The following is a 21,187-nucleotide window of genomic DNA, read 5'->3' on the forward strand; positions in this document are numbered from 1 at the left end:
TTCTACACAGTCATCAGCTGCTATGCCCCGACGATGACCAACCCTGATGACATCAAAGAAGCTTTCTATGAGCTCCGCCGCACCACTTCAGCAGTAGACAGAAAGGACAGGCTAATCATCCTTGGGGATTTCAATGCCTGTGTTGGCGTGGAGTTCTCCTCGTGGGATTTTCGAGATGCTCCCCTCTGGTCGACGGTACAGAAGCATAGGGACGAAAACCAATCGCTTCGCCAACAGCTTTTTCCCCAAAGCAGTCAATGCCCTGTCTCGAACAAATCCAGTGTGATAAATGGAATTGTGCAACCAACAGCCATCTACCTGAATATCTGGTCATCAGCCCCATCCACATGTAATATGCAGTTTCTGTTCAAACGTGTGTGTGTGTGTGTGTGCAGTGCGTGCATGCGTGAGTATGCACAAGTTTTTATATTGATATGCACTTGCATGTATCTTATTTCTACTGTATCTGTGTTTGTGTATGATTTTCGATTTATGTTCATATCTTGTTATGTACTATCCCCCCAAATATTCCTTGTGACCCCAGTACACTTGGTAATAAAGACATTTTCTATTCTATTCCATTCCATTCTTTTCTTAAAGACCTAGGACAGCACGGCACAAGCAAGTGCAACTCGGGACTGCTTTTCCATCTACAAGTATGGAGGCGAGGCGCTGACAGACAAGCTGACCACCCTGTTCCAGTCTATCTGGGAGAGAGGGGAGGTCCCCCAGCATTTCAAGAATGCTTCGATTGTCCACATTTACAAATGGAAGGGAGACGAAACATCCTGCGATAACCACCGTGGAATCTCTGTCCTCTGCATCGCCGGCAAGATCTTCAACCGCATCATACTGAACAGACTGGCTGACCATGTCACCAACACAGTCATCCCTCAAGCACAGTGCGGCTTCCGCTCAGGCAGGGGAACATGTGACATGGTGTTTGCCGTACGCCAGATGCAAGAGAAGTGCCGTGAGCAGAACAAGGAGCTCCACATGGTCTTTGTAGACCTGACTAAGGCCTTTGACACTGTGAACCGCCATGGTCTGTGGAAGATCCTCCTAAAGTTTGGCTGACCAGAGAGCCTAATCCAGCTGATTGCGCCTTTCCACGATGGCATACAGGCAAGAGTACAGGAAAATACTGACATGTCGGATCCGTTCCCTGTGGTAAATGGAGTGAAGCAGGGCTGCGTACTGGCACCCACACTGTTCTCCATTCTCTTCTCTGCCATGCTGATTGACGCCTTCCAAGACTGTGACCAGGGCATCTACATTCAGTTTCGCACAGATGGCAAACTTTTCAACTTGCGGCAGCTCCATGCCAGGTCCAGGGTGTTTGAGGCACTGTTGAGAGAGTTCCTCTTCGCTGATGACTGCGTGCTTGCTGCACACACCCATGAGGATATGCAGTTCATTATGGACAGGTTCTCAACCTCTTGCAGTTGCTTTGGACTCGCCATCAACCTTAGCAAGACCGAGTCCATGTACCAGCCAGCTAGCTCACAGAACGCCAGTGCCTCCCCCCCACCTGCAATCAAGATTGATGACACAGAGATCAAGTCAGTCGACAAGTTTTGCAACCTGGGCAGCACCCTATGCAGCAACGGAGCCCTTGATGCAGAAGTGACACTGTGCATCACCAAGGCCAGCTCCGCCTTTGGCAGACTCAACAACAGGCTGTGGAACAACAAAGGCATCAGGCTCAGCACCAGAATCAAAACGTACAGAGCTGTTGTGCTGACCACCTTGTTGTACTGCTGTGAAACATGGACGCTGTATTGCCGTCACATTCAACAACTTGAGCAGTTTCACCAGAGATGCCTACGAAAGATCCTTGGCATAAAGTGGCAAGACAGGGTCTCCAACTTCCAGGTCCTAGAGAGGAGCGCCCTGCCCAGCATCGAAAGCTGCTGATCCAGTGCCAGCTACCCTGGACAGGACACGTTGTCCGCATGACAGACAGCAGGATCCCGAAGATACTTTTGTATGGCCAGCTGAAGGAAGGCCACTGTGAACTTGGAAGACTTGCAAGCGCTTCAAGGACACCTAGAAGACAAACCTCAAAGCCTGTGACATAGACATAGCTTCCTGGGAAACTGATGCCCTTGACTGCTGTCGCTGGAGGATGCTATGCTCTAGTGGCATAAAGACGTTTGAAAACAAGAGAACACTGGCCATTAAGGAGAAGCATGAGCGAAGGAAGCAGGGCTCAACTTCTGGAGACATTTTCCCTTGCAACACCTGTGGGAAGTGCTGCACATCCAGAATCGGCCTCTTCTCCCATATGAGGACACACACCGACAGATAAGCCTGCCTGCATACTCATCCGTCGGATTGACAGGAGACTTCATCATCAGATTGGATTTCTTCTACAGAATGTTGCAAGAGGACAATGTTTATGTTGCCAAGGTTTCTTTTTCAGTGTGCCATGTGCGTGCTTCACAGACGTCATGAGTTTATCGTCTCATCAAATACCTGGATGCTCAGTTTGATTAATCATTAAAACTTGGGATAAATGGTGAGACCTGGTTTTGAATCCAGACTTTCATGGACAGTAGTGCAGACATGCAATATCTGCCACCTTACATGGTTATAGAGGTTTTGACTAATAGTGAAGAGTCTGGCCTGGTTTGTGTGTCTATACCAAAGCTTGATTGTCACATGCTGTCCTTATCTTTTCATTTTTATCTTTTTCATTCAAAAAAAGTCTCTGTGAGCACAATTCAGGTGGTTCCATGGCAGTCCAGTTAGGTGTTGGACTTACGATTCAGTGATGAGGGTTCAAGGCCCAGTTTGAACATTGTGTTATCCTTGACAAAGGCAGTTTCCTGTGATTTTCCTCACTCCAGCCAGGTGTTAATGGATACCTGGGCGTCAGCAGGGGAAGGAGATGACTGGGCGTCGTTCACATTTTTACCTTTAACTCACTCATGACCGCCGGTTTTAACTCATTCATGACCACCCGTCTTCCCCTTTTCTTTCCCCCCATACAGAATCAATCTGATACCAGTGGCTGTCTGAATGGCCCAGCCTGTAACCGTTTCATCGTTAAAACTGCAGTAGTCTATTATTCGTCTTCGTTCACCTCTTCAAACATGTGAACTAGATCCAAGTTTCTGTTCCAATACTTAGACACTCTTCTGCCTGCTATTACAGTTTTTTTGTATCATAAATGAATCTCTCATTTCTGGTGTCTTTCCTACTGAATTTAAAACAGCCATACTGAAACCTGAACTGAAGAAAACAAACCTGGACCCAACAACTTGAAAAATTACAGACCCATCTTAACTTGCCACACCTCTCCAAGCTTCTTGAACGACTCGTGCTCCATCAACTTTTCTCTCATTTGACATCTCACTCGCTACTCAGCGATCACCAGTCTGCTTATAGGCCTGGGCACTGCATAGAGACCGTTCTGTCCATTGTAAGTGATCTATTGAATTCTCGAGACCAAGACAAAATTTCTGTTCTGCTTTTGGACCTTTCTGCAGCCTTCGATATGATAGATCACGTTATTCTTCTTTCACATTTGAATCAAACTTTTGGAATTACAAGCACTGTCCTTAGCTGGTTTTGATCTTATCTCTGACAGAAAGCAAAAATACCTTGTAAATGGAAATAGGTCTTCTGAATCCACTCTTAATTTCGGCGTTCCCCAAGGCTCTGTGCTGGGCCCAGTGCTTTTCTTGTTCTACACCACTCCAATCACACCTCTCATTGACACTTGATCTATCTGTCATGGAATGTATGCTGATGATACTCAATTTAAACATTATGATTACCCTCCAAATCATGAACATCTTATTCAAACTCTCCAAGACTGTGTCTCAGAAATGAAAAATCGGATGAAAAGACTGAAGCCCTCAGACTCCTTCTTCCATCAATAGATGCCATCTCCCAGTCTTCCACTGTCGATCTCAGAAATTCTTCTATCTCTTTCTCTAACCATGTCTGTGACCATGGCTTTTTCCTTGATAAAGATCTTTCCATTCTGTATCACATCAGCAAAACCTGTCAAGCAGCCTACTTTGAACTCAAGACAGATTAGCTCCATATGCCACTACCTCACACTCGACGCAACCAAAACACTACTTCATGCATTCTCTCTAGATTAGACTGTTGTAACTCTTTTCCCATCGGGTGTCCACAAACACTCCTCAGACCACTACAGCAGGTACAAAACTCTACCGCCAATCTGATTTATAAAGCAAAAAGAACCGCACACTGCACACCCCTTCTAAAAGAGTTGCACTGGTTACCCATAGAGCAAAGAATCAAATACAAAGCCGCCTGTCTCTGCTACCATGTCATATCTGGAACTGCACCCCGATACCTCTGTGACATCTTTCAAATCTATGTACCCTCCTGTTCTCTTTGCTCTGCTGCTGTTGATAAAACCTTCCATGTCCCAAAATGCGAAAGAGAACAGCACGGTGGTTGAGCCTTTTCATCACCTGCTGTTCAGATATGGAACTCTTTGCCTCACCACGTCCGTCACAGCCCCTCACTGCCTTCCTTTGAATCTAACCTCAAGACTTTCCTCTTCCAGCAGCATTTCCTCTAGACCTTCTCTCTCTCATACATGAAAGTAGTTAGTTGATTGTGTTGGTGTATTTCTAATGCTGTATTGCGTGTGTGTCAAATGTATGTATATATGCATGCATGCATGCGTGTATGTATGTATGTATTGTTAGTACAAGTTATTATGCGCATATACTGTAATATCCCCAGCAAACGCCCAGTATGTAGCAAACGCCCACCCCCCACTTTCTGCTAAAATTCATGCAGAGGGGTAACTACCTGGCAAACGCCCACCCCTTGCCCCCCTCATTTGCCCCCCACCCCCCTCACCCATCCCATCAATTCGATGTCCGACTTCCGACCCCTCTTCTCCCATGCTGAACCTAGCCTTTTTAAATACGCATGCACACACTTGCGTCAAATCTATTTTTAGTGACGTTTTGATGATTATAACGTTTGGTTGTGAAGATAGGGGAGTCATTGAGCGTACGTCAGAACATGCCGAAACACAACTCTTACACGGTATTTTTCAAATTGAAAGCACTTAGATATCTTGACAATGAAGCAGCTGGCAACGTTTCAGAATGTGGTAGAGAATTTTCTGTGGACAGAAAAAGAATAAGAGAGTGGAGAGAAAACAGGCATATTCTAGAGCAACAGTACGGAAAGGAGAAAGGCAAAAGAAAGTTATCTCATGGACCGCCAGTTAGATCTGAAGAGCTTGACCAGGCTGTTTTCCAGTTCTTGGAGGAGGAAAGAGCTGAAGGGCGTGTGGTGAGAAACAAGGATTTACAGCGAAAGGCAATAGAGCTGGCAGGTGCTTTCAACGTGCAGGGCTTTGCAGCATCACACATGTGGCTCAAGCGCTGGAAACAGCGACACACGGTGACAACTCGACGAGGAACCACTGCCAGCCAAACGATTCCTGCTGACTTCCAAGATCAACTTCTTCAGTTCCGTCGAAATATTCTCCGACTTCGTCATTGCCATGGCTACCCTCTGTCGCACATCATGAACATGGACCAGACGATGGTGCGGTTTGATATGCTGCCGTCCCGCACCAACAGCCTGAAAGGAGTAAAGCAAGTGCGTGTCAAAAGCACCAAGGCGGAAAAACGAGGCTTCACAGTGGCACTCCTAGCAGCAGCAGATGGTACGAAGTTTCCAGCTTCTGTCATATTGCGGGAGAGAGAAGGGCGCATTCCACCTCGCGTCCATCTCCAGTTGAGAGTGCCTGACAATGTGCAGTTGTGTGCCACTGCAAATGGATGGATGACAAGACACACCATTCTCACCTGGATTCATCGTGTTCTCGGACCATCAGATGAGCGTCGCCTCCTTGTTCTGGACTGCTACAACGCTCACAGGACGCCAGAGGTCAGAGGAGCGCTTGATGCACAACAGGTGGACACGGTCTTTGTGCCTGCAGGCTGCACCCCTTTGGCCCAACCAGTTGATGTCGGTCTCAGCAAACCTTTCAAAGATGGCATCAGGGACTGCTGGGTTGAGTGGATGAGACAACCAAGACCCCCCACAGCTGCTGGCAACCTCAGACAGCCTACAAGGCAAGACGTCCTCAACTGGGTCAGCACTGCGTGGGAGAACATCCGGCCCGACACGATCATGAAGGCCTTTCTCGGGTGCGCCATTTCAAATGCCTTGGATGGTTCTCAAGACGATGAAACACTTGAGTGGTTTCCAGATGAAATTGGCGCTTTCCTCCCTCACGACGAAGACAACGGTGAGGGTCCTGAAGACGCTTCGAGTGGGGATGAAAGTGAACACAACGATGTTGATTTTCAGGGACTTAATTGAACGCTTTGTTCACCCGACTTCCAGACAAGAGATTGTGTGTTCATGTGTCTGAAAATAGGGAGTATCGTTTTGATTGGGTTTTCTCCTTATTCATAGTACAGACAGTTGATTTTTTGTTTCACGAGAAAAAAAGTTTCCGTTTAGTTGTCACAGTGTATAATTCCTGCAAATCAAACTGTTCTCATATTTGACTGAGACAATGCGCTTCATGTTGACATACCTAACAATGTAACTAAACATATACAAAAAGACAGACCATGCATTAACTGTTGGGAAAATGGTAGAAATGGAAGGGAAAGTGGAACAGAAAAGAATAATATTATTATGTTAACATTTGCTTTTGACTTAGATTTTGAAGGACTTAACTGAACGTCTTGTTTGCCAGACTTCCAGACAGATATGTTTGTGTTCATGTGTCCGAGAACTGGAAAAATATTTTACGATTTTTTTCTCTTTTATTATACAGACAGTTGATTTTTAGTTTCACAAGGAAAAGGATTGTTTATTGTTTATTTTTCATAATGTATAATTCCTTCAAAAATCGTTCTCATATTTTATGAGACAATGCGCTTTATGTTGATATACCTTATTGTAGAGCTACCTAAACATATTCAAAAAGACACAACTGTGTATTGTTGGGTATTGGAAAACAGAAAACGCGAAACAGAAAAAAAATAAAGTCAACTTATTATTATGACAAAAGTTGCATTTGATTTAGATTTGAATGGAAAACATACGCACCCCCCTCCCCCGTGCGCACTCCCTCTCTCTCTCTCTCTCTCTCCTCTCTCTCTCTCTCTCTCTCTGTCAAACCTCTCTCTCTCTCTCTCTCTCTCTCTCTCTGTCAAACCTCTCTCTCTCTCTCTCTCTCTCTCTCTCTCTCTCTGTCAAACCTCTCTCTTTATTGCCACAGTGTTGCTGTCTGTGTACATCGTATTTATCAAATTTGCGCGCGTGTGTGTGTGTGTGTGTGTTTTCGTTCGTATTTCTTTTTTTTTGCTAGGGCTTCAGCCTCACATGTTTAATATTCTTCTTACGAAAACGCCCAACACAATGACAGAAATCGGGAAAATAAAAAGAAATTCGCACTGCCGAGGACACAAGAAAATTGCAATGTAGAATGGCAACATTTGTGTACGTCAGCATAAAACAACTAGAAGGACAGTCGCTCACATTTTCCTTTTAACTAAAGTTATAATTATTTTTTGTGTAATGGCTGTCTACCTAGCAAACGCCCACCCACCCCCATTTTGCCCCAAAACTCTGTGGAGGGGGGTGGGCGTTTGCTAGGGATATTACAGTATATGTTTATTGTGCATGATTGTGAGTTGAGGACTGTGTTTTGAATGCCTGTGTGTAGATTGCAAAGCCCTTTGTGCAAAGAGGAAAGTGTTGATAAATGTCCAGTTATTATTATTATTATTATTCAATATGAGAACCTTCTGTTTGTATCTTGTTACCGGGGGTAATTATGTTAGTAGTGGCGAAACGCTGTCACTGCCACCTGTTTTGTCATTTGTACAGTTAGAGTTAATTGTATATCAACAACTGTAGAAGCAGGCAGTGTGAGCTGTGACCTTGACCCTGTGTGTGACAGCTGAAGAAGGAGAGGACGGAGGAGAGGCAGGGGCGTGACAGCCGAGAGGCCAGACTGCAGGCGGAGCTGACAGCCACTCGCACCATGAACACTGAGCTGGAGAGACTGCTGGAAGCCAACCACCTCAAACACCGCTTGCACAATGATGCCCTCACCTCGCTGCACAACAACACCATCAAGGTTGGCACTGTGTGCCTGTGTATCTAGTTCAGACACAACAACACCATCACAGTTGGCACTGTGTGTATGAAGTTCAGACACAACAACACCATCAAGGTTGGCACTGTGTGTTGGCACTGTGTGTCTGTGTGTATCTAGTTCAGACACAACACCATCAAGGTTGGCACTGTGTGTTGGCACTGTGTGTATGAAGTTCAGACACAACAACACCATCAAGGTTGGCACTGTGTGTCTGTGTATCTATTTCAGACACAACACCATCACGGTTGGCACTGTGTGTCTGTGTGTATCTAGTTCAGACACAACACCATCAAGGTTGGCACTGTGTGTATCTAGTTCAGACACAACACCATCAAGGTTGGCACTGTGTGTCTGTGTGTATCTAGTTCAGACACAACACCATCACGGTTGGCACTGTGTGTCTGTGTGTATCTAGTTCAGACACAACAACACCATCACGGTTGGCACTGTGTGTCTGTGTGTATCTAGTTCAGACACAACACCATCAAGGTTGGCACTGTGTGTCTGTGTGTATCTAGTTCAGACACAACACCATCAAGGTTGGCACTGTGTGTCTGTGTGTATCTAGTTCAGACACAACACCGTCAAGGTTGGCACTGTGTGTCTGTGTGTATCTAGTTCAGACACAACAACACCATCACGGTTGGCACTGTGTGTCTGTGTGTATCTAGTTCAGACACAACACCATCAAGGTTGGCACTGTGTGTCTGTGTGTATCTAGTTCAGACACAACACCATCAAGGTTGGCACTCTGTGTCTGTGTGTATCTAGTTCAGACACAACACCATCAAGGTTGACACTGTGTGTATCTAGTTCAGACACAACACCATCAAGGTTGGCACTGTGTGTCTGTGTGTATCAAGTTCAGACACAATAACACCATCAGTGTTGGCACTGTGTGTCTGTGTGTATCTAGTTCAGACACAACACCATCAAGGTTGGCACTGTGTGTCTGTGTGTATCTAGTTCAGACACAACACCATCACGGTTGGCACTGTGTGTCTGTGTGTATCTAGTTCAGACACAACACCATCACGGTTGGCACTGTGTGTCTGTATCTAGTTCAGACACAACAACACCATCACGGTTGGCACTGTGTGTCTGTGTATCAAGTTCAGACACAACAACACCATCAAGGTTGGCACTGTGTGTTGGCACTGTGTGTCTGTGTATCTAGTTCAGACACAACAACACCATCAAGGTTGGCACTGTGTGTTGGCACTGTGTGTCTGTGTATCTAGTTCAGACACAACACCATCAAGGTTGGCACTGTGTGTCTGTGTATCTAGTTCAGACACAACAACACCATCAAGGTTGGCACTGTGTGTCTGTGTGTATCTAGTTCAGACACAACACCATCACGGTTGGCACTGTGTGTCTGTGTGTATCTAGTTCAGACACAACACCATCAAGGTTGGCACTGTGTGTCTGTGTGTATCTAGTTCAGACACAACAACACCATCAAGGTTGGCACTGTGTGTCTGTGTGTATCTAGTTCAGACACTGCAACACCATCAGTGTTGGCACTGTGTGTCTGTGTGTATCTAGTTCAGACACAACAACACCATCACGGTTGGCACTGTGTGTCTGTGTGTATCTAGTTCAGACACAACACCATCAAGGTTGGCACTGTGTGTATCTAGTTCAGACACAACACCATCAAGGTTGGCACTGTGTGTCTGTGTGTATCTAGTTCAGACACAACACCATCAAGGTTGGCACTGTGTGTCTGTGTGTATCTAGTTCAGACACAACACCATCACGGTTGGCACTGTGTGTCTGTGTGTATCTAGTTCAGACACAACAACACCATCACGGTTGGCACTGTGTGTCTGTGTGTATCTAGTTCAGACACAACACCATCAAGGTTGGCACTGTGTGTCTGTGTGTATCTAGTTCAGACACAACACCATCAAGGTTGGCACTGTGTGTCTGTGTGTATCTAGTTCAGACACAACAACACCATCAAGGTTGGCACTGTGTGTCTGTGTGTATCTAGTTCAGACACAACACCTCAAGGTTGGCCACTGTGTGTCTGTGTGTATCTAGTTCAGACCACAACAACACCATCAAGGTTGGCACTGTGTGTCTGTGTGTATCTAGTTCAGACACAACACCGTCAAGGTTGGCACTGTGTGTCTGTGTGTATCTAGTTCAGACACAACAACACCATCACGGTTGGCACTGTGTGTCTGTGTGTATCTAGTTCAGACACAACACCATCAAGGTTGGCACTGTGTGTCTGTGTGTATCTAGTTCAGACACAACACCATCAAGGTTGGCACTGTGTGTCTGTGTGTATCTAGTTCAGACACAACACCATCAAGGTTGACACTGTGTGTATCTAGTTCAGACACAACACCATCAAGGTTGGCACTGTGTGTCTGTGTGTATCAAGTTCAGACACAATAACACCATCAGTGTTGGCACTGTGTGTCTGTGTGTATCTAGTTCAGACACAACACCGTCAAGGTTGGCACTGTTGTGTCTGTGTGTATCTAGTTCAGACACAACAACACCATCAAGGTTGGCACTGTGTGTCTGTGTGTATCAAGTTCAGACACAATAACACCATCAGTGTTGGCACTGTGTGTCTGTGTGTATCTAGTTCAGACACAACACCATCAAGGTTGGCACTGTGTGTCTGTGTGTATCTAGTTCAGACACAACACCATCACGGTTGGCACTGTGTGTCTGTGGTGTATCTAGTTCAGACACAACACCATCACGGTTGGCACTGTGTGTCTGTATCTAGTTCAGACACAACAACACCATCACGGTTGGCACTGTGTGTCTGTGTATCAAGTTCAGACACAACAACACCATCAAGGTTGGCACTGTGTGTTGGCACTGTGTGTCTGTGTATCTAGTTCAGACACAACAACACCATCAAGGTTGGCACTGTGTGTCCTGTGTGTATCTAGTTCAGACACAACACCATCACGGTTGGCACTGTGTGTCTGTGTGTATCTAGTTCAGACACAACACCATCAAGGTTGGCACTGTGTGTCTGTGTGTATCTAGTTCAGACACAACAAACACCATCAAGGTTGGCACTGTGTGTCTGTGTGTATCTAGTTCAGACACTGCAACACCATCAGTGTTGGCACTGTGTGTCTGTGTGTATCTAGTTCAGACACAACAACACCATCACGGTTGGCACTGTGTGTCTGTGTGTATCTAGTTCAGACACAACACCATCAAGGTTGGCACTGTGTGTCTGTGTGTATCTAGTTCAGACACAACACCATCACGGTTGGCACTGTGTGTCTGTGTGTATCTAGTTCAGACACAACAAACACCATCAAGGTTGGCACTGTGTGTCTGTGTGTATCTAGTTCAGACACAACAACACCATCACGGTTGGCACTGTGTGTCTGTGTGTATCTAGTTCAGACACAACACCGTCAAGGTTGGCACTGTGTGTCTGTGTGTATCTAGTTCAGACACAACAACACCATCAAGGTTGGTACTGTGTGTCTGTGTGTATCTAGTTCAGACACAACACCATCACGGTTGGCACTGTGTGTCTGTGTGTATCTAGTTCAGACACAACAACACCATCAAGGTTGGCACTGTGTGTCTGTGTGTATCTAGTTCAGACACAACAACACCATCAAGGTTGGCACTGTGTGTATCTAGTTCAGACACAACACCATCAAGGTTGGTACTGTGTGTCTGTGTGTATCTAGTTCAGACACAACACCATCAAGGTTGGCACTGTGTGTATCTAGTTCAGACACAACACCATCAAGGTTGGCACTGTGTGTCTGTGTGTATCTAGTTCAGACACAACACCATCAAGGTTGGCACTGTGTGTCTGTGTGTATCTAGTTCAGACACAACACCATCAGTGTTGGCACTGTGTGTTTTTAGTTCAGACACTGCAGCACCATCAAGGTTGGCACTGTGTGTCTGTGTGTATCTAGTTCAGACACAACAACACCATCAAGGTTGGCACTGTGTGTCTGTGTGTATCTAGTTCAGACACAACACCATCAAGGTTGGCACTGTGTGTCTGTGTGTATCTAGTTCAGACACAACAACACCATCAAGGTTGGCACTGTGTGTCTGTGTGTATCTAGTTCAGACACAACACCGTCAAGGTTGGCACTGTGTGTCTGTGTGTATCTAGTTCAGACACAACAACACCATCACGGTTGGCACTGTGTGTCTGTGTGTATCTAGTTCAGACACAACACCATCAAGGTTGGCACTGTGTGTCTGTGTGTATCTAGTTCAGACACAACACCGTCAAGGTTGGCACTGTGTGTCTGTGTGTATCTAGTTCAGACACAACAACACCATCACGGTTGGCACTGTGTGTCTGTGTGTATCTAGTTCAGACACAACACCATCAAGGTTGGCACTGTGTGTCTGTGTGTATCTAGTTCAGACACAACACCATCAAGGTTGGCACTGTGTGTCTGTGTGTATCTAGTTCAGACACAACACCATCAAGGTTGACACTGTGTGTATCTAGTTCAGACACAACACCATCAAGGTTGGCACTGTGTGTCTGTGTGTATCAAGTTCAGACACAATAACACCATCAGTGTTGGCACTGTGTGTCTGTGTGTATCTAGTTCAGACACAACACCATCAAGGTTGGCACTGTGTGTCTGTGTGTATCTAGTTCAGACACAACACCATCACGGTTGGCACTGTGTGTCTGTGTGTATCTAGTTCAGACACAACACCATCACGGTTGGCACTGTGTGTCTGTATCTAGTTCAGACACAACAACACCATCACGGTTGGCACTGTGTGTCTGTGTATCAAGTTCAGACACAACAACACCATCAAGGTTGGCACTGTGTGTTGGCACTGTGTGTCTGTGTATCTAGTTCAGACACAACAACACCATCAAGGTTGGCACTGTGTGTTGGCACTGTGTGTCTGTGTATCTAGTTCAGACACAACACCATCAAGGTTGGCACTGTGTGTCTGTGTATCTAGTTCAGACACAACAACACCATCAAGGTTGGCACTGTGTGTCTGTGTGTATCTAGTTCAGACACAACACCATCACGGTTGGCACTGTGTGTCTGTGTGTATCTAGTTCAGACACAACACCATCAAGGTTGGCACTGTGTGTCTGTGTGTATCTAGTTCAGACACAACAACACCATCAAGGTTGGCACTGTGTGTCTGTGTGTATCTAGTTCAGACACTGCAACACCATCAGTGTTGGCACTGTGTGTCTGTGTGTATCTAGTTCAGACACAACAACACCATCACGGTTGGCACTGTGTGTCTGTGTGTATCTAGTTCAGACACAACACCATCAAGGTTGGCACTGTGTGTATCTAGTTCAGACACAACACCATCAAGGTTGGCACTGTGTGTCTGTGTGTATCTAGTTCAGACACAACACCATCAAGGTTGGCACTGTGTGTCTGTGTGTATCTAGTTCAGACACAACACCATCACGGTTGGCACTGTGTGTCTGTGTGTATCTAGTTCAGACACAACAACACCATCACGGTTGGCACTGTGTGTCTGTGTGTATCTAGTTCAGACACAACACCATCAAGGTTGGCACTGTGTGTCTGTGTGTATCTAGTTCAGACACAACACCATCAAGGTTGGCACTGTGTGTCTGTGTGTATCTAGTTCAGACACAACAACACCATCAAGGTTGGCACTGTGTGTCTGTGTGTATCTAGTTCAGACACAACACCATCAAGGTTGGCACTGTGTGTCTGTGTGTATCTAGTTCAGACACAACAACACCATCAAGGTTGGCACTGTGTGTCTGTGTGTATCTAGTTCAGACACAACACCGTCAAGGTTGGCACTGTGTGTCTGTGTGTATCTAGTTCAGACACAACAACACCATCACGGTTGGCACTGTGTGTCTGTGTGTATCTAGTTCAGACACAACACCATCAAGGTTGGCACTGTGTGTCTGTGTGTATCTAGTTCAGACACAACACCATCAAGGTTGGCACTGTGTGTCTGTGTGTATCTAGTTCAGACACAACACCATCAAGGTTGACACTGTGTGTATCTAGTTCAGACACAACACCATCAAGGTTGGCACTGTGTGTCTGTGTGTATCAAGTTCAGACACAATAACACCATCAGTGTTGGCACTGTGTGTCTGTGTGTATCTAGTTCAGACACAACACCGTCAAGGTTGGCACTGTGTGTCTGTGTGTATCTAGTTCAGACACAACAACACCATCAAGGTTGGCACTGTGTGTCTGTGTGTATCAAGTTCAGACACAATAACACCATCAAGGTTGGCACTGTGTGTCTGTGTGTATCTAGTTCAGACACAACACCATCAAGGTTGGCACTGTGTGTCTGTATCTAGTTCAGACACAACACCATCACGGTTGGCACTGTGTGTCTGTGTGTATCTAGTTCAGACACAACACCATCACGGTTGGCACTGTGTGTCTGTATCTAGTTCAGACACAACAACACCATCACGCTTGGCACTGTGTGTCTGTGTATCAAGTTCAGACACAACAACACCATCAAGGTTGGCACTGTGTGTTGGCACTGTGTGTCTGTGTATCTAGTTCAGACACAACAACACCATCAAGGTTGGCACTGTGTGGCTGTGTGTTTTTAGTTCAGACACTGCAGCACCATCAAGGTTGGCACTGTGTGTCTGTGTGTATCTAGTTCAGACACAACACCATCAAGGTTGGCACTGTGTGTCTGTGTGTATCTAGTTCAGACACAACACCATCAAGGTTGGCACTGTGTGTCTGTGTGTATCTAGTTCAGACACTGCAACACCATCAGTGTTGGCACTGTGTGTCTGTGTGTATCTAGTTCAGACACAACACCATCACGGTTGGCACTGTGTGTCTGTGTGTATCTAGTTCAGACACAACACCATCAAGGTTGGCACTGTGTGTCTGTGTGTATCTAGTTCAGACACAACACCATCACGGTTGGCACTGTGTGTCTGTGTGTATCTAGTTCAGACACAACAACACCATCAAGGTTGGCACTGTGTGTCTGTGTGTATCTAGTTCAGACACAACAACACCATCACGGTTGGCACTGTGTGTCTGTGTGTATCTAGTTCAGACACAACACCGTCAAGGTTGGCACTGTGTGTCTGTGTGTATCTAGTTCAGACACAACAACACCATCAAGGTTGGTACTGTGTGTCTGTGTGTATCTAGTTCAGACACAACACCATCACGGTTGGCACTGTGTGTCTGTGTGTATCTAGTTCAGACACAACAACACCATCAAGGTTGGCACTGTGTGTCTGTGTGTATCTAGTTCAGACACAACAACACCATCAAGGTTGGCACTGTGTGTATCTAGTTCAGACACAACACCATCAAGGTTGGTACTGTGTGTCTGTGTGTATCTAGTTCAGACACAACACCATCAAGGTTGGCACTGTGTGTATCTAGTTCAGACACAACACCATCAAGGTTGGCACTGTGTGTCTGTGTGTATCTAGTTCAGACACAACACCATCAAGGTTGGCACTGTGTGTCTGTGTGTATCTAGTTCAGACACAACACCATCAGTGTTGGCACTGTGTGTTTTTAGTTCAGACACAACAACACCATCAAGGTTGGCACTGTGTGTCTGTGTGTATCTAGTTCAGACACAACAACACCATCAAGGTTGGCACTGTGTGTCTGTGTGTATCTAGTTCAGACACTGCAAAACCATCAAGGTTGGCACATGCAATACGCACAATCTGTGTAGTGTAGTGTGTCGTACAGCTGTCTGTTCCACAGTGTCTGATGCCCACATGCAACATGTACAGTCTGTGTAGTGTAGTGTGTCACACAGTTGTCTGTTTCACAGAGACGCCCACATGCAACACATACAATCTGTGTAGTGTAGTGTGTCACACAGTTGTCTGTTTCACAGTCTGACGCCCACATGCAACATGTACAGTCTGTGTAGTGTGTCACACAGCTGTCTGTTTCACAGTGTCTGACGCCCACATGCAACACACACAATCTGTGTAGTGTGTCACACAGCTGTCTGTTTCACAGAGACGCCCACATGCAACACGTACAATCTGTGTAGTGTGTCACACAGCTGTCTGTTTCACAGAGACGCCCACATGCAACACATGCAATCTGTGTAGTGTGTCACACAGTTGTCTGTTTCACAGAGACGCCCACATGCAACACATACAATCTGTGTAGTGTGTCACACAGTTGTCTGTTTCACAGAGACGCCCACATGCAACACATACAATCTGTGTAGTGTGTCACACAGTTGTCTGTTTCACAGAGACGCCCACATGCAACACATACAATCTGTGTAGTGTAGTGTGTCACACAACTGTCTGTTTCACAGTGTCTGACGCCCACATGCAACACATACAATGTGTGTAGTGTGTCACACAGCTGTCTGTTTCACAGTGTCTGACGCCCACATGCAACAAATACATTGTGTGTAGTGTCACACAGCTGTCTGTTTCACAGTGTCTGACGCCCACATGCAACACGTACGACCTGTGTAGTGTAGTGTGTCACACAGCTGTCTGTTCCTCAGGGTATGACGCCCACATGCAACACGTACGACCTGTGTAGTGTGTAACACAGCTGTCTGTTCCACAGGTGCTGACACCCACATGCAACACATACGACCTGTGTAGTGTAGTGTGTCACACAGCTGTCTGTCCCACAGGGTCTGATACCCACACGCAACACATATGATCTGTGTAGTGTAGTGTGTCACACAGCTGTCTGTCCCACAGGCGTTGACACCCACACGCAACACATATGATCTGTGTAGTGTAGTGTGTCACACAGTTGTCTGTTCCACAGGCGCTGACACCCACACGCAACAGATACGACCTGTGTAGTGTAGTGTGTCACACAGCTGTCTGTCCCACAGGGTCTGATACCCACACGCAACACATATGATCTGTGTAGTGTAGTGTGTCACACAGCTGTCTGTCCCACAGGCGTTGACACCCACACGCAACACATATGATCTGTGTAGTGTAGTGTGTCACACAGTTGTCTGTTCCACAGGCGCTGACACCCACACGCAACACATATGATCTGCGAACCCGCACAGTGGTGTGCAGTTCAGGGAAGGGCGACTCCAGAGTGTGTGAGGAGCAGTCCCTGCAGGAAGATGACATCTTCATGGAGGCCCCACCCCCAGCCCTGCTGGACAATGCCCATGAGGTTCTGACTGACGAGATCAAAACCCTGCAGGTAACAACAGCCTTCAGTGGTGATTTGGTGCTAATAACAAGAGCCTTCAGTGGTGATTTAGTGCTAATAACAACAGCCTTCAGTGGTGATTTAGTGCTAATAACAGCCTTCAGTGGTGATTTGGTGCTAACAACAGCCTTCAGTGGTGATTTGGTGCTAATAACAACAGCCTTCAGTGGTGATTTAGTGCTAATAACAACAGCCTTCAGTGGTGATTTGGTGCTAATAACAAGAGCCTTCAGTGGTGATTTAGTGCTAATAACAACAGCCTTCAGTGGTGATTTAGTGCTAATAACAGCCTTCAGTGGTGATTTGGTGCTAATAGATAACAGCCTTCAGTGGTGATTTGGTGCTAATAACAACAGCCTTCAGTGGTGATTTAGTGCTAATAACAACAGCCTTCAGTGGTGATTTAGTGCTAATAACAGCCTTCAGTGGTGATTTGGTGCTAATAGATAACAGCCTTCAGTGGTGATTTGGTGCTAATAACAGCCTTCAGTGGTGATTTGGTGCTCATTGATAACAGCCTTCAGTGGTGATTTGGTGATAATAGATAACAGCCTTCAGTGGTGATTTGGTGCTAACAACAACAGCCTTCAGTGGTGATTTGGTGCTAATAGATAACAGCCTTCAGTGGTGATTTGGTGCTAATAACAGCCTTCAGTGGTGATTTAGTGCTAATAACAACAGCCTTCAGTGGTGATTTGGTGCTAATAGATAACAGCCTTCAGTGGTGATTTGGTGCTAATAGATAACAGCCTTCAGTGGTGATTTAGTGCTAATAACAACAGCCTTCAGTGGTGATTTGGTGCTAATAACAGCCTTCAGTGGTGATTTGGTGCTAATAGATAACAGCCTTCAGTGGTGATTTGGTGCTCATTGATAACAGCCTTCAGTGGTGATTTAGTGCTAATAACAACAGTCTTCAGTGGTGATTTAGTGCTAATAACGGCCTTCAGTGGTGATTTAGTGCTAATAACAACAGCCCTCAGTGGTGATTTGGTGCTAATAACAGCCTTCAGTGGTGATTTGGTGCTAATAACAGCCTTCAGTGGTGATTTGGTGCTAATAGATAACAGCCTTCAGTGGTGATTTGGTGCTAATAACAACAGCCTTCAGTGGTGATTTGGTGCTAATAACAGCCTTCAGTGGTGATTTGGTGCTAATAGATAACAGCCTTCAGTGGTGATTTGGTGCTAATAACAACAGCCTTCAGTGGTGATTTGGTGCTCATTGATAACAGCCTTCAGTGGTGATTTGGTGCTAATAGATAACAGCCTTCAGTGGTGATTTGGTGCTAATTACAACAGCCTTCAGTGGTGATTTGGTGCTAATAGATAACAGCCTTCAGTGGTGATTTGGTGCTCATTGATAACAGCCTTCAGTGGTGATTTGGTGCTAATAGATAACAGCCTTCAGTGGTGATTTGGTGCTAATAGATAACAGCCTTCAGTGGTGATTTGGTGCTAATAGATAACAGCCTACATTGGTGATTTGGCGCTAATAGATAACAGCCTTCAGTGGTGATTTGGTGCTAATAGATAACAACAGCCTTCAGTGGTGATTTGGTGCTAATAGATAACAGCCTTCAGTGGTGATTTGGTGCTCATTGATAACAGCCTTCAGTGGTGATTTAGTGCTAATAACAGCCTTCAGTGGTGATTTAGTGCTAATAACAACAGCCTTCAGTGGTGATTTGGTGCTAATAGATAACAACAGCCTTCAGTGGTGATTTGGTGCTAATAACAACAGCCTTCAGTGGTGATTTGGTGCTAATAACAACAGCCTTCAGTGGTGATTTGGTGCTAATAGATAACAGCCTTCAGTGGTGATTTAGTGCTAATAGATAACAACAGCCTTCAGTGGTGATTTAGTGCTAATAACAACAGCCTTCAGTGGTGATTTAGTGCTAATAGATAACAACATTCTTCATTGGTGATTTAGTGCTAATAACAACAGCCTTCAGTGGTGATTTGGTGCTAATAGATAACAGCCTACATTGGTGATTTAGTGCTAATAACAACAGCCTTCAGTGGTGATTTGGTGCTAATAGATAACAGTTATATAATACTTTCATCTAAAAATTAAACACAGTAGCAATACCCTTTTGTTGATTACCACACTTCAATAGCAGACTTTTTTTAATGATTTTTTTTTTTTTTTTTTTTTTAAAGAAAGAAAAAGGCATAACACCTTCGTTTTAAAAATCTAACTTTTGCAGTGAAGGATAAACATACTTTAGTTCCTGGTCTGCCATGGCCAATGAAAATAACCAAACCAGCACAGTGCACGCTTAGCGCCAGTCTCTGAAATTGGGGAGGTGCTGACAGCTGCGGGTCAGGCCGGGGTCACACCACATCCCGCTTTGCTAATTACTGTGGTGTCGCATTCGCGTGTGAGCGGTGTAAATGGTCTTCGTAATTAACTTTAATTAATTTTTACGCTTGCCAAAAGCATCTGGGAACGTGGATCCCTGACTTGGCGGGTTCATTAGGGCTTATTGTACATGTATGTGAATTATTATGTCTTTATCACGAAGTGCAGGATTTTTATTTTGAGGAACCCAACTAAAGCATGAAGTTGAACCCCCACAAAAGCCCAACAGAGGCAGCACAATAGAGAACTCCATCAGCTGCCAGGAAAGTGACTGTGACAGAGTGCAGTGTGTGTTTACATGTGATAACCCTTACCCTTGGGCCAACAGCTGCCAGGAAAGTGATTGACAGAGTGCAGTGTGTGTTTACATGTGATAACCCTTACCCTTGGGCCATCAGCTGCCAGGAAAGTGACTGTGACGCGAGTGCAGTGTGTGTTTACATGTGATAACCCTTACCCTAGGGCCAACAGCTGCCAGGAAAGTGATTGACAGAGTGCAGTGTGTGTTTACATGTGATAACCCTTACCCTTGGGCCATCAGCTGCCAGGAAAGTGACTGTGACGCGAGTGCAGTGTGTGTTTACATGTGATAACCCTTACCCTTGGGCCAACAGCTGCCAGGAAAGTGACTGTGACAGAGTGCAGTGTGTGTTTACATGTGATAACCCTTACCCTTGGGCCAACAGCTGCCAGGAAAGTGATTGACAGAGTGCAGTGTGTGTTTACATGTGATAACCCTTACCCTTGGGCCATCAGCTGCCAGGAAAGTGACTGTGACGCGAGTGCAGTGTGTGTTTACATGTGATAACCCTTACCCTAGGGCCAACAGCTGCCAGGAAAGTGACTGTGACGCGAGTGCAGTGTGTGTTTACATGTGATAACCCTTACCCTTGGGCCAACAGCTGCCAGGAAAGTGACTGTGACAGAGTGCAGTGTGTGTTTACATGTGATAACCCTTACCCTTGGGCCAACAGCTGCCAGGAAAGTGATTGACAGAGTGCAGTGTGTGTTTACATGTGATAACCCTTACCCTTGGGCCATCAGCTGCCAGGAAAGTGATTGACAGAGTGCAGTGTGTGTTTACATGTGATAACCCTTACCCTAGGGCCAACAGCTGCCAGGAAAGTGACTGTGACGCGAGTGCAGTGTGTGTTTACATGTGATAACCCTTACCCTAGGGCCAACAGCTGCCAGGAAAGTGACTGAGACGCGAGTGCAGTGTGTGTTTACATGTGATAACCCTTACCCTTGGGCCAACAGCTGCCAGGAAAGTGATTGTTGTTGATGCTCTGTTCCAGCAATCCAACAGCTCCCTGCAGGAAGTAGGAAAATGATTGTTGTCAATGTGCTGTTCCAGCAATCCAACAGCTCCCTGCAGGAACGTCTGAATGAGTATGAGGCAGACATAGTCAGACTGAGACAACAAATCAACCAACTCCAGCTGGAGAAGGACAGCGTCACTCAGGTGGGGGAAGGGAGGTGTTGTGTGACTGTGGGGGTG

General features: G+C 45.8%; 1 protein-coding gene across 1 annotated transcript in view; it reads left to right on the forward strand.

Annotated features, from left to right (window-relative positions):
- Positions 1 to 21,187, forward strand: part of LOC143285664 (kinesin-like protein KIF15) — a 185,469-nt gene that overhangs the window by 84,917 nt on the left and 79,365 nt on the right. Inside the window, exons 17-19 of the mRNA XM_076593060.1 lie at positions 7,937 to 8,116; positions 17,122 to 17,310; positions 21,044 to 21,151. Of these exons, the coding sequence (XP_076449175.1) occupies positions 7,937 to 8,116; positions 17,122 to 17,310; positions 21,044 to 21,151 (477 nt within the window). The remainder of the gene's footprint in view (positions 1 to 7,936; positions 8,117 to 17,121; positions 17,311 to 21,043; positions 21,152 to 21,187) is intronic.

Source organism: Babylonia areolata, chromosome 9 (assembly GCF_041734735.1).
Source record: "Babylonia areolata isolate BAREFJ2019XMU chromosome 9, ASM4173473v1, whole genome shotgun sequence".
Lineage (NCBI taxonomy): Eukaryota > Metazoa > Mollusca > Gastropoda > Neogastropoda > Buccinidae > Babylonia > Babylonia areolata.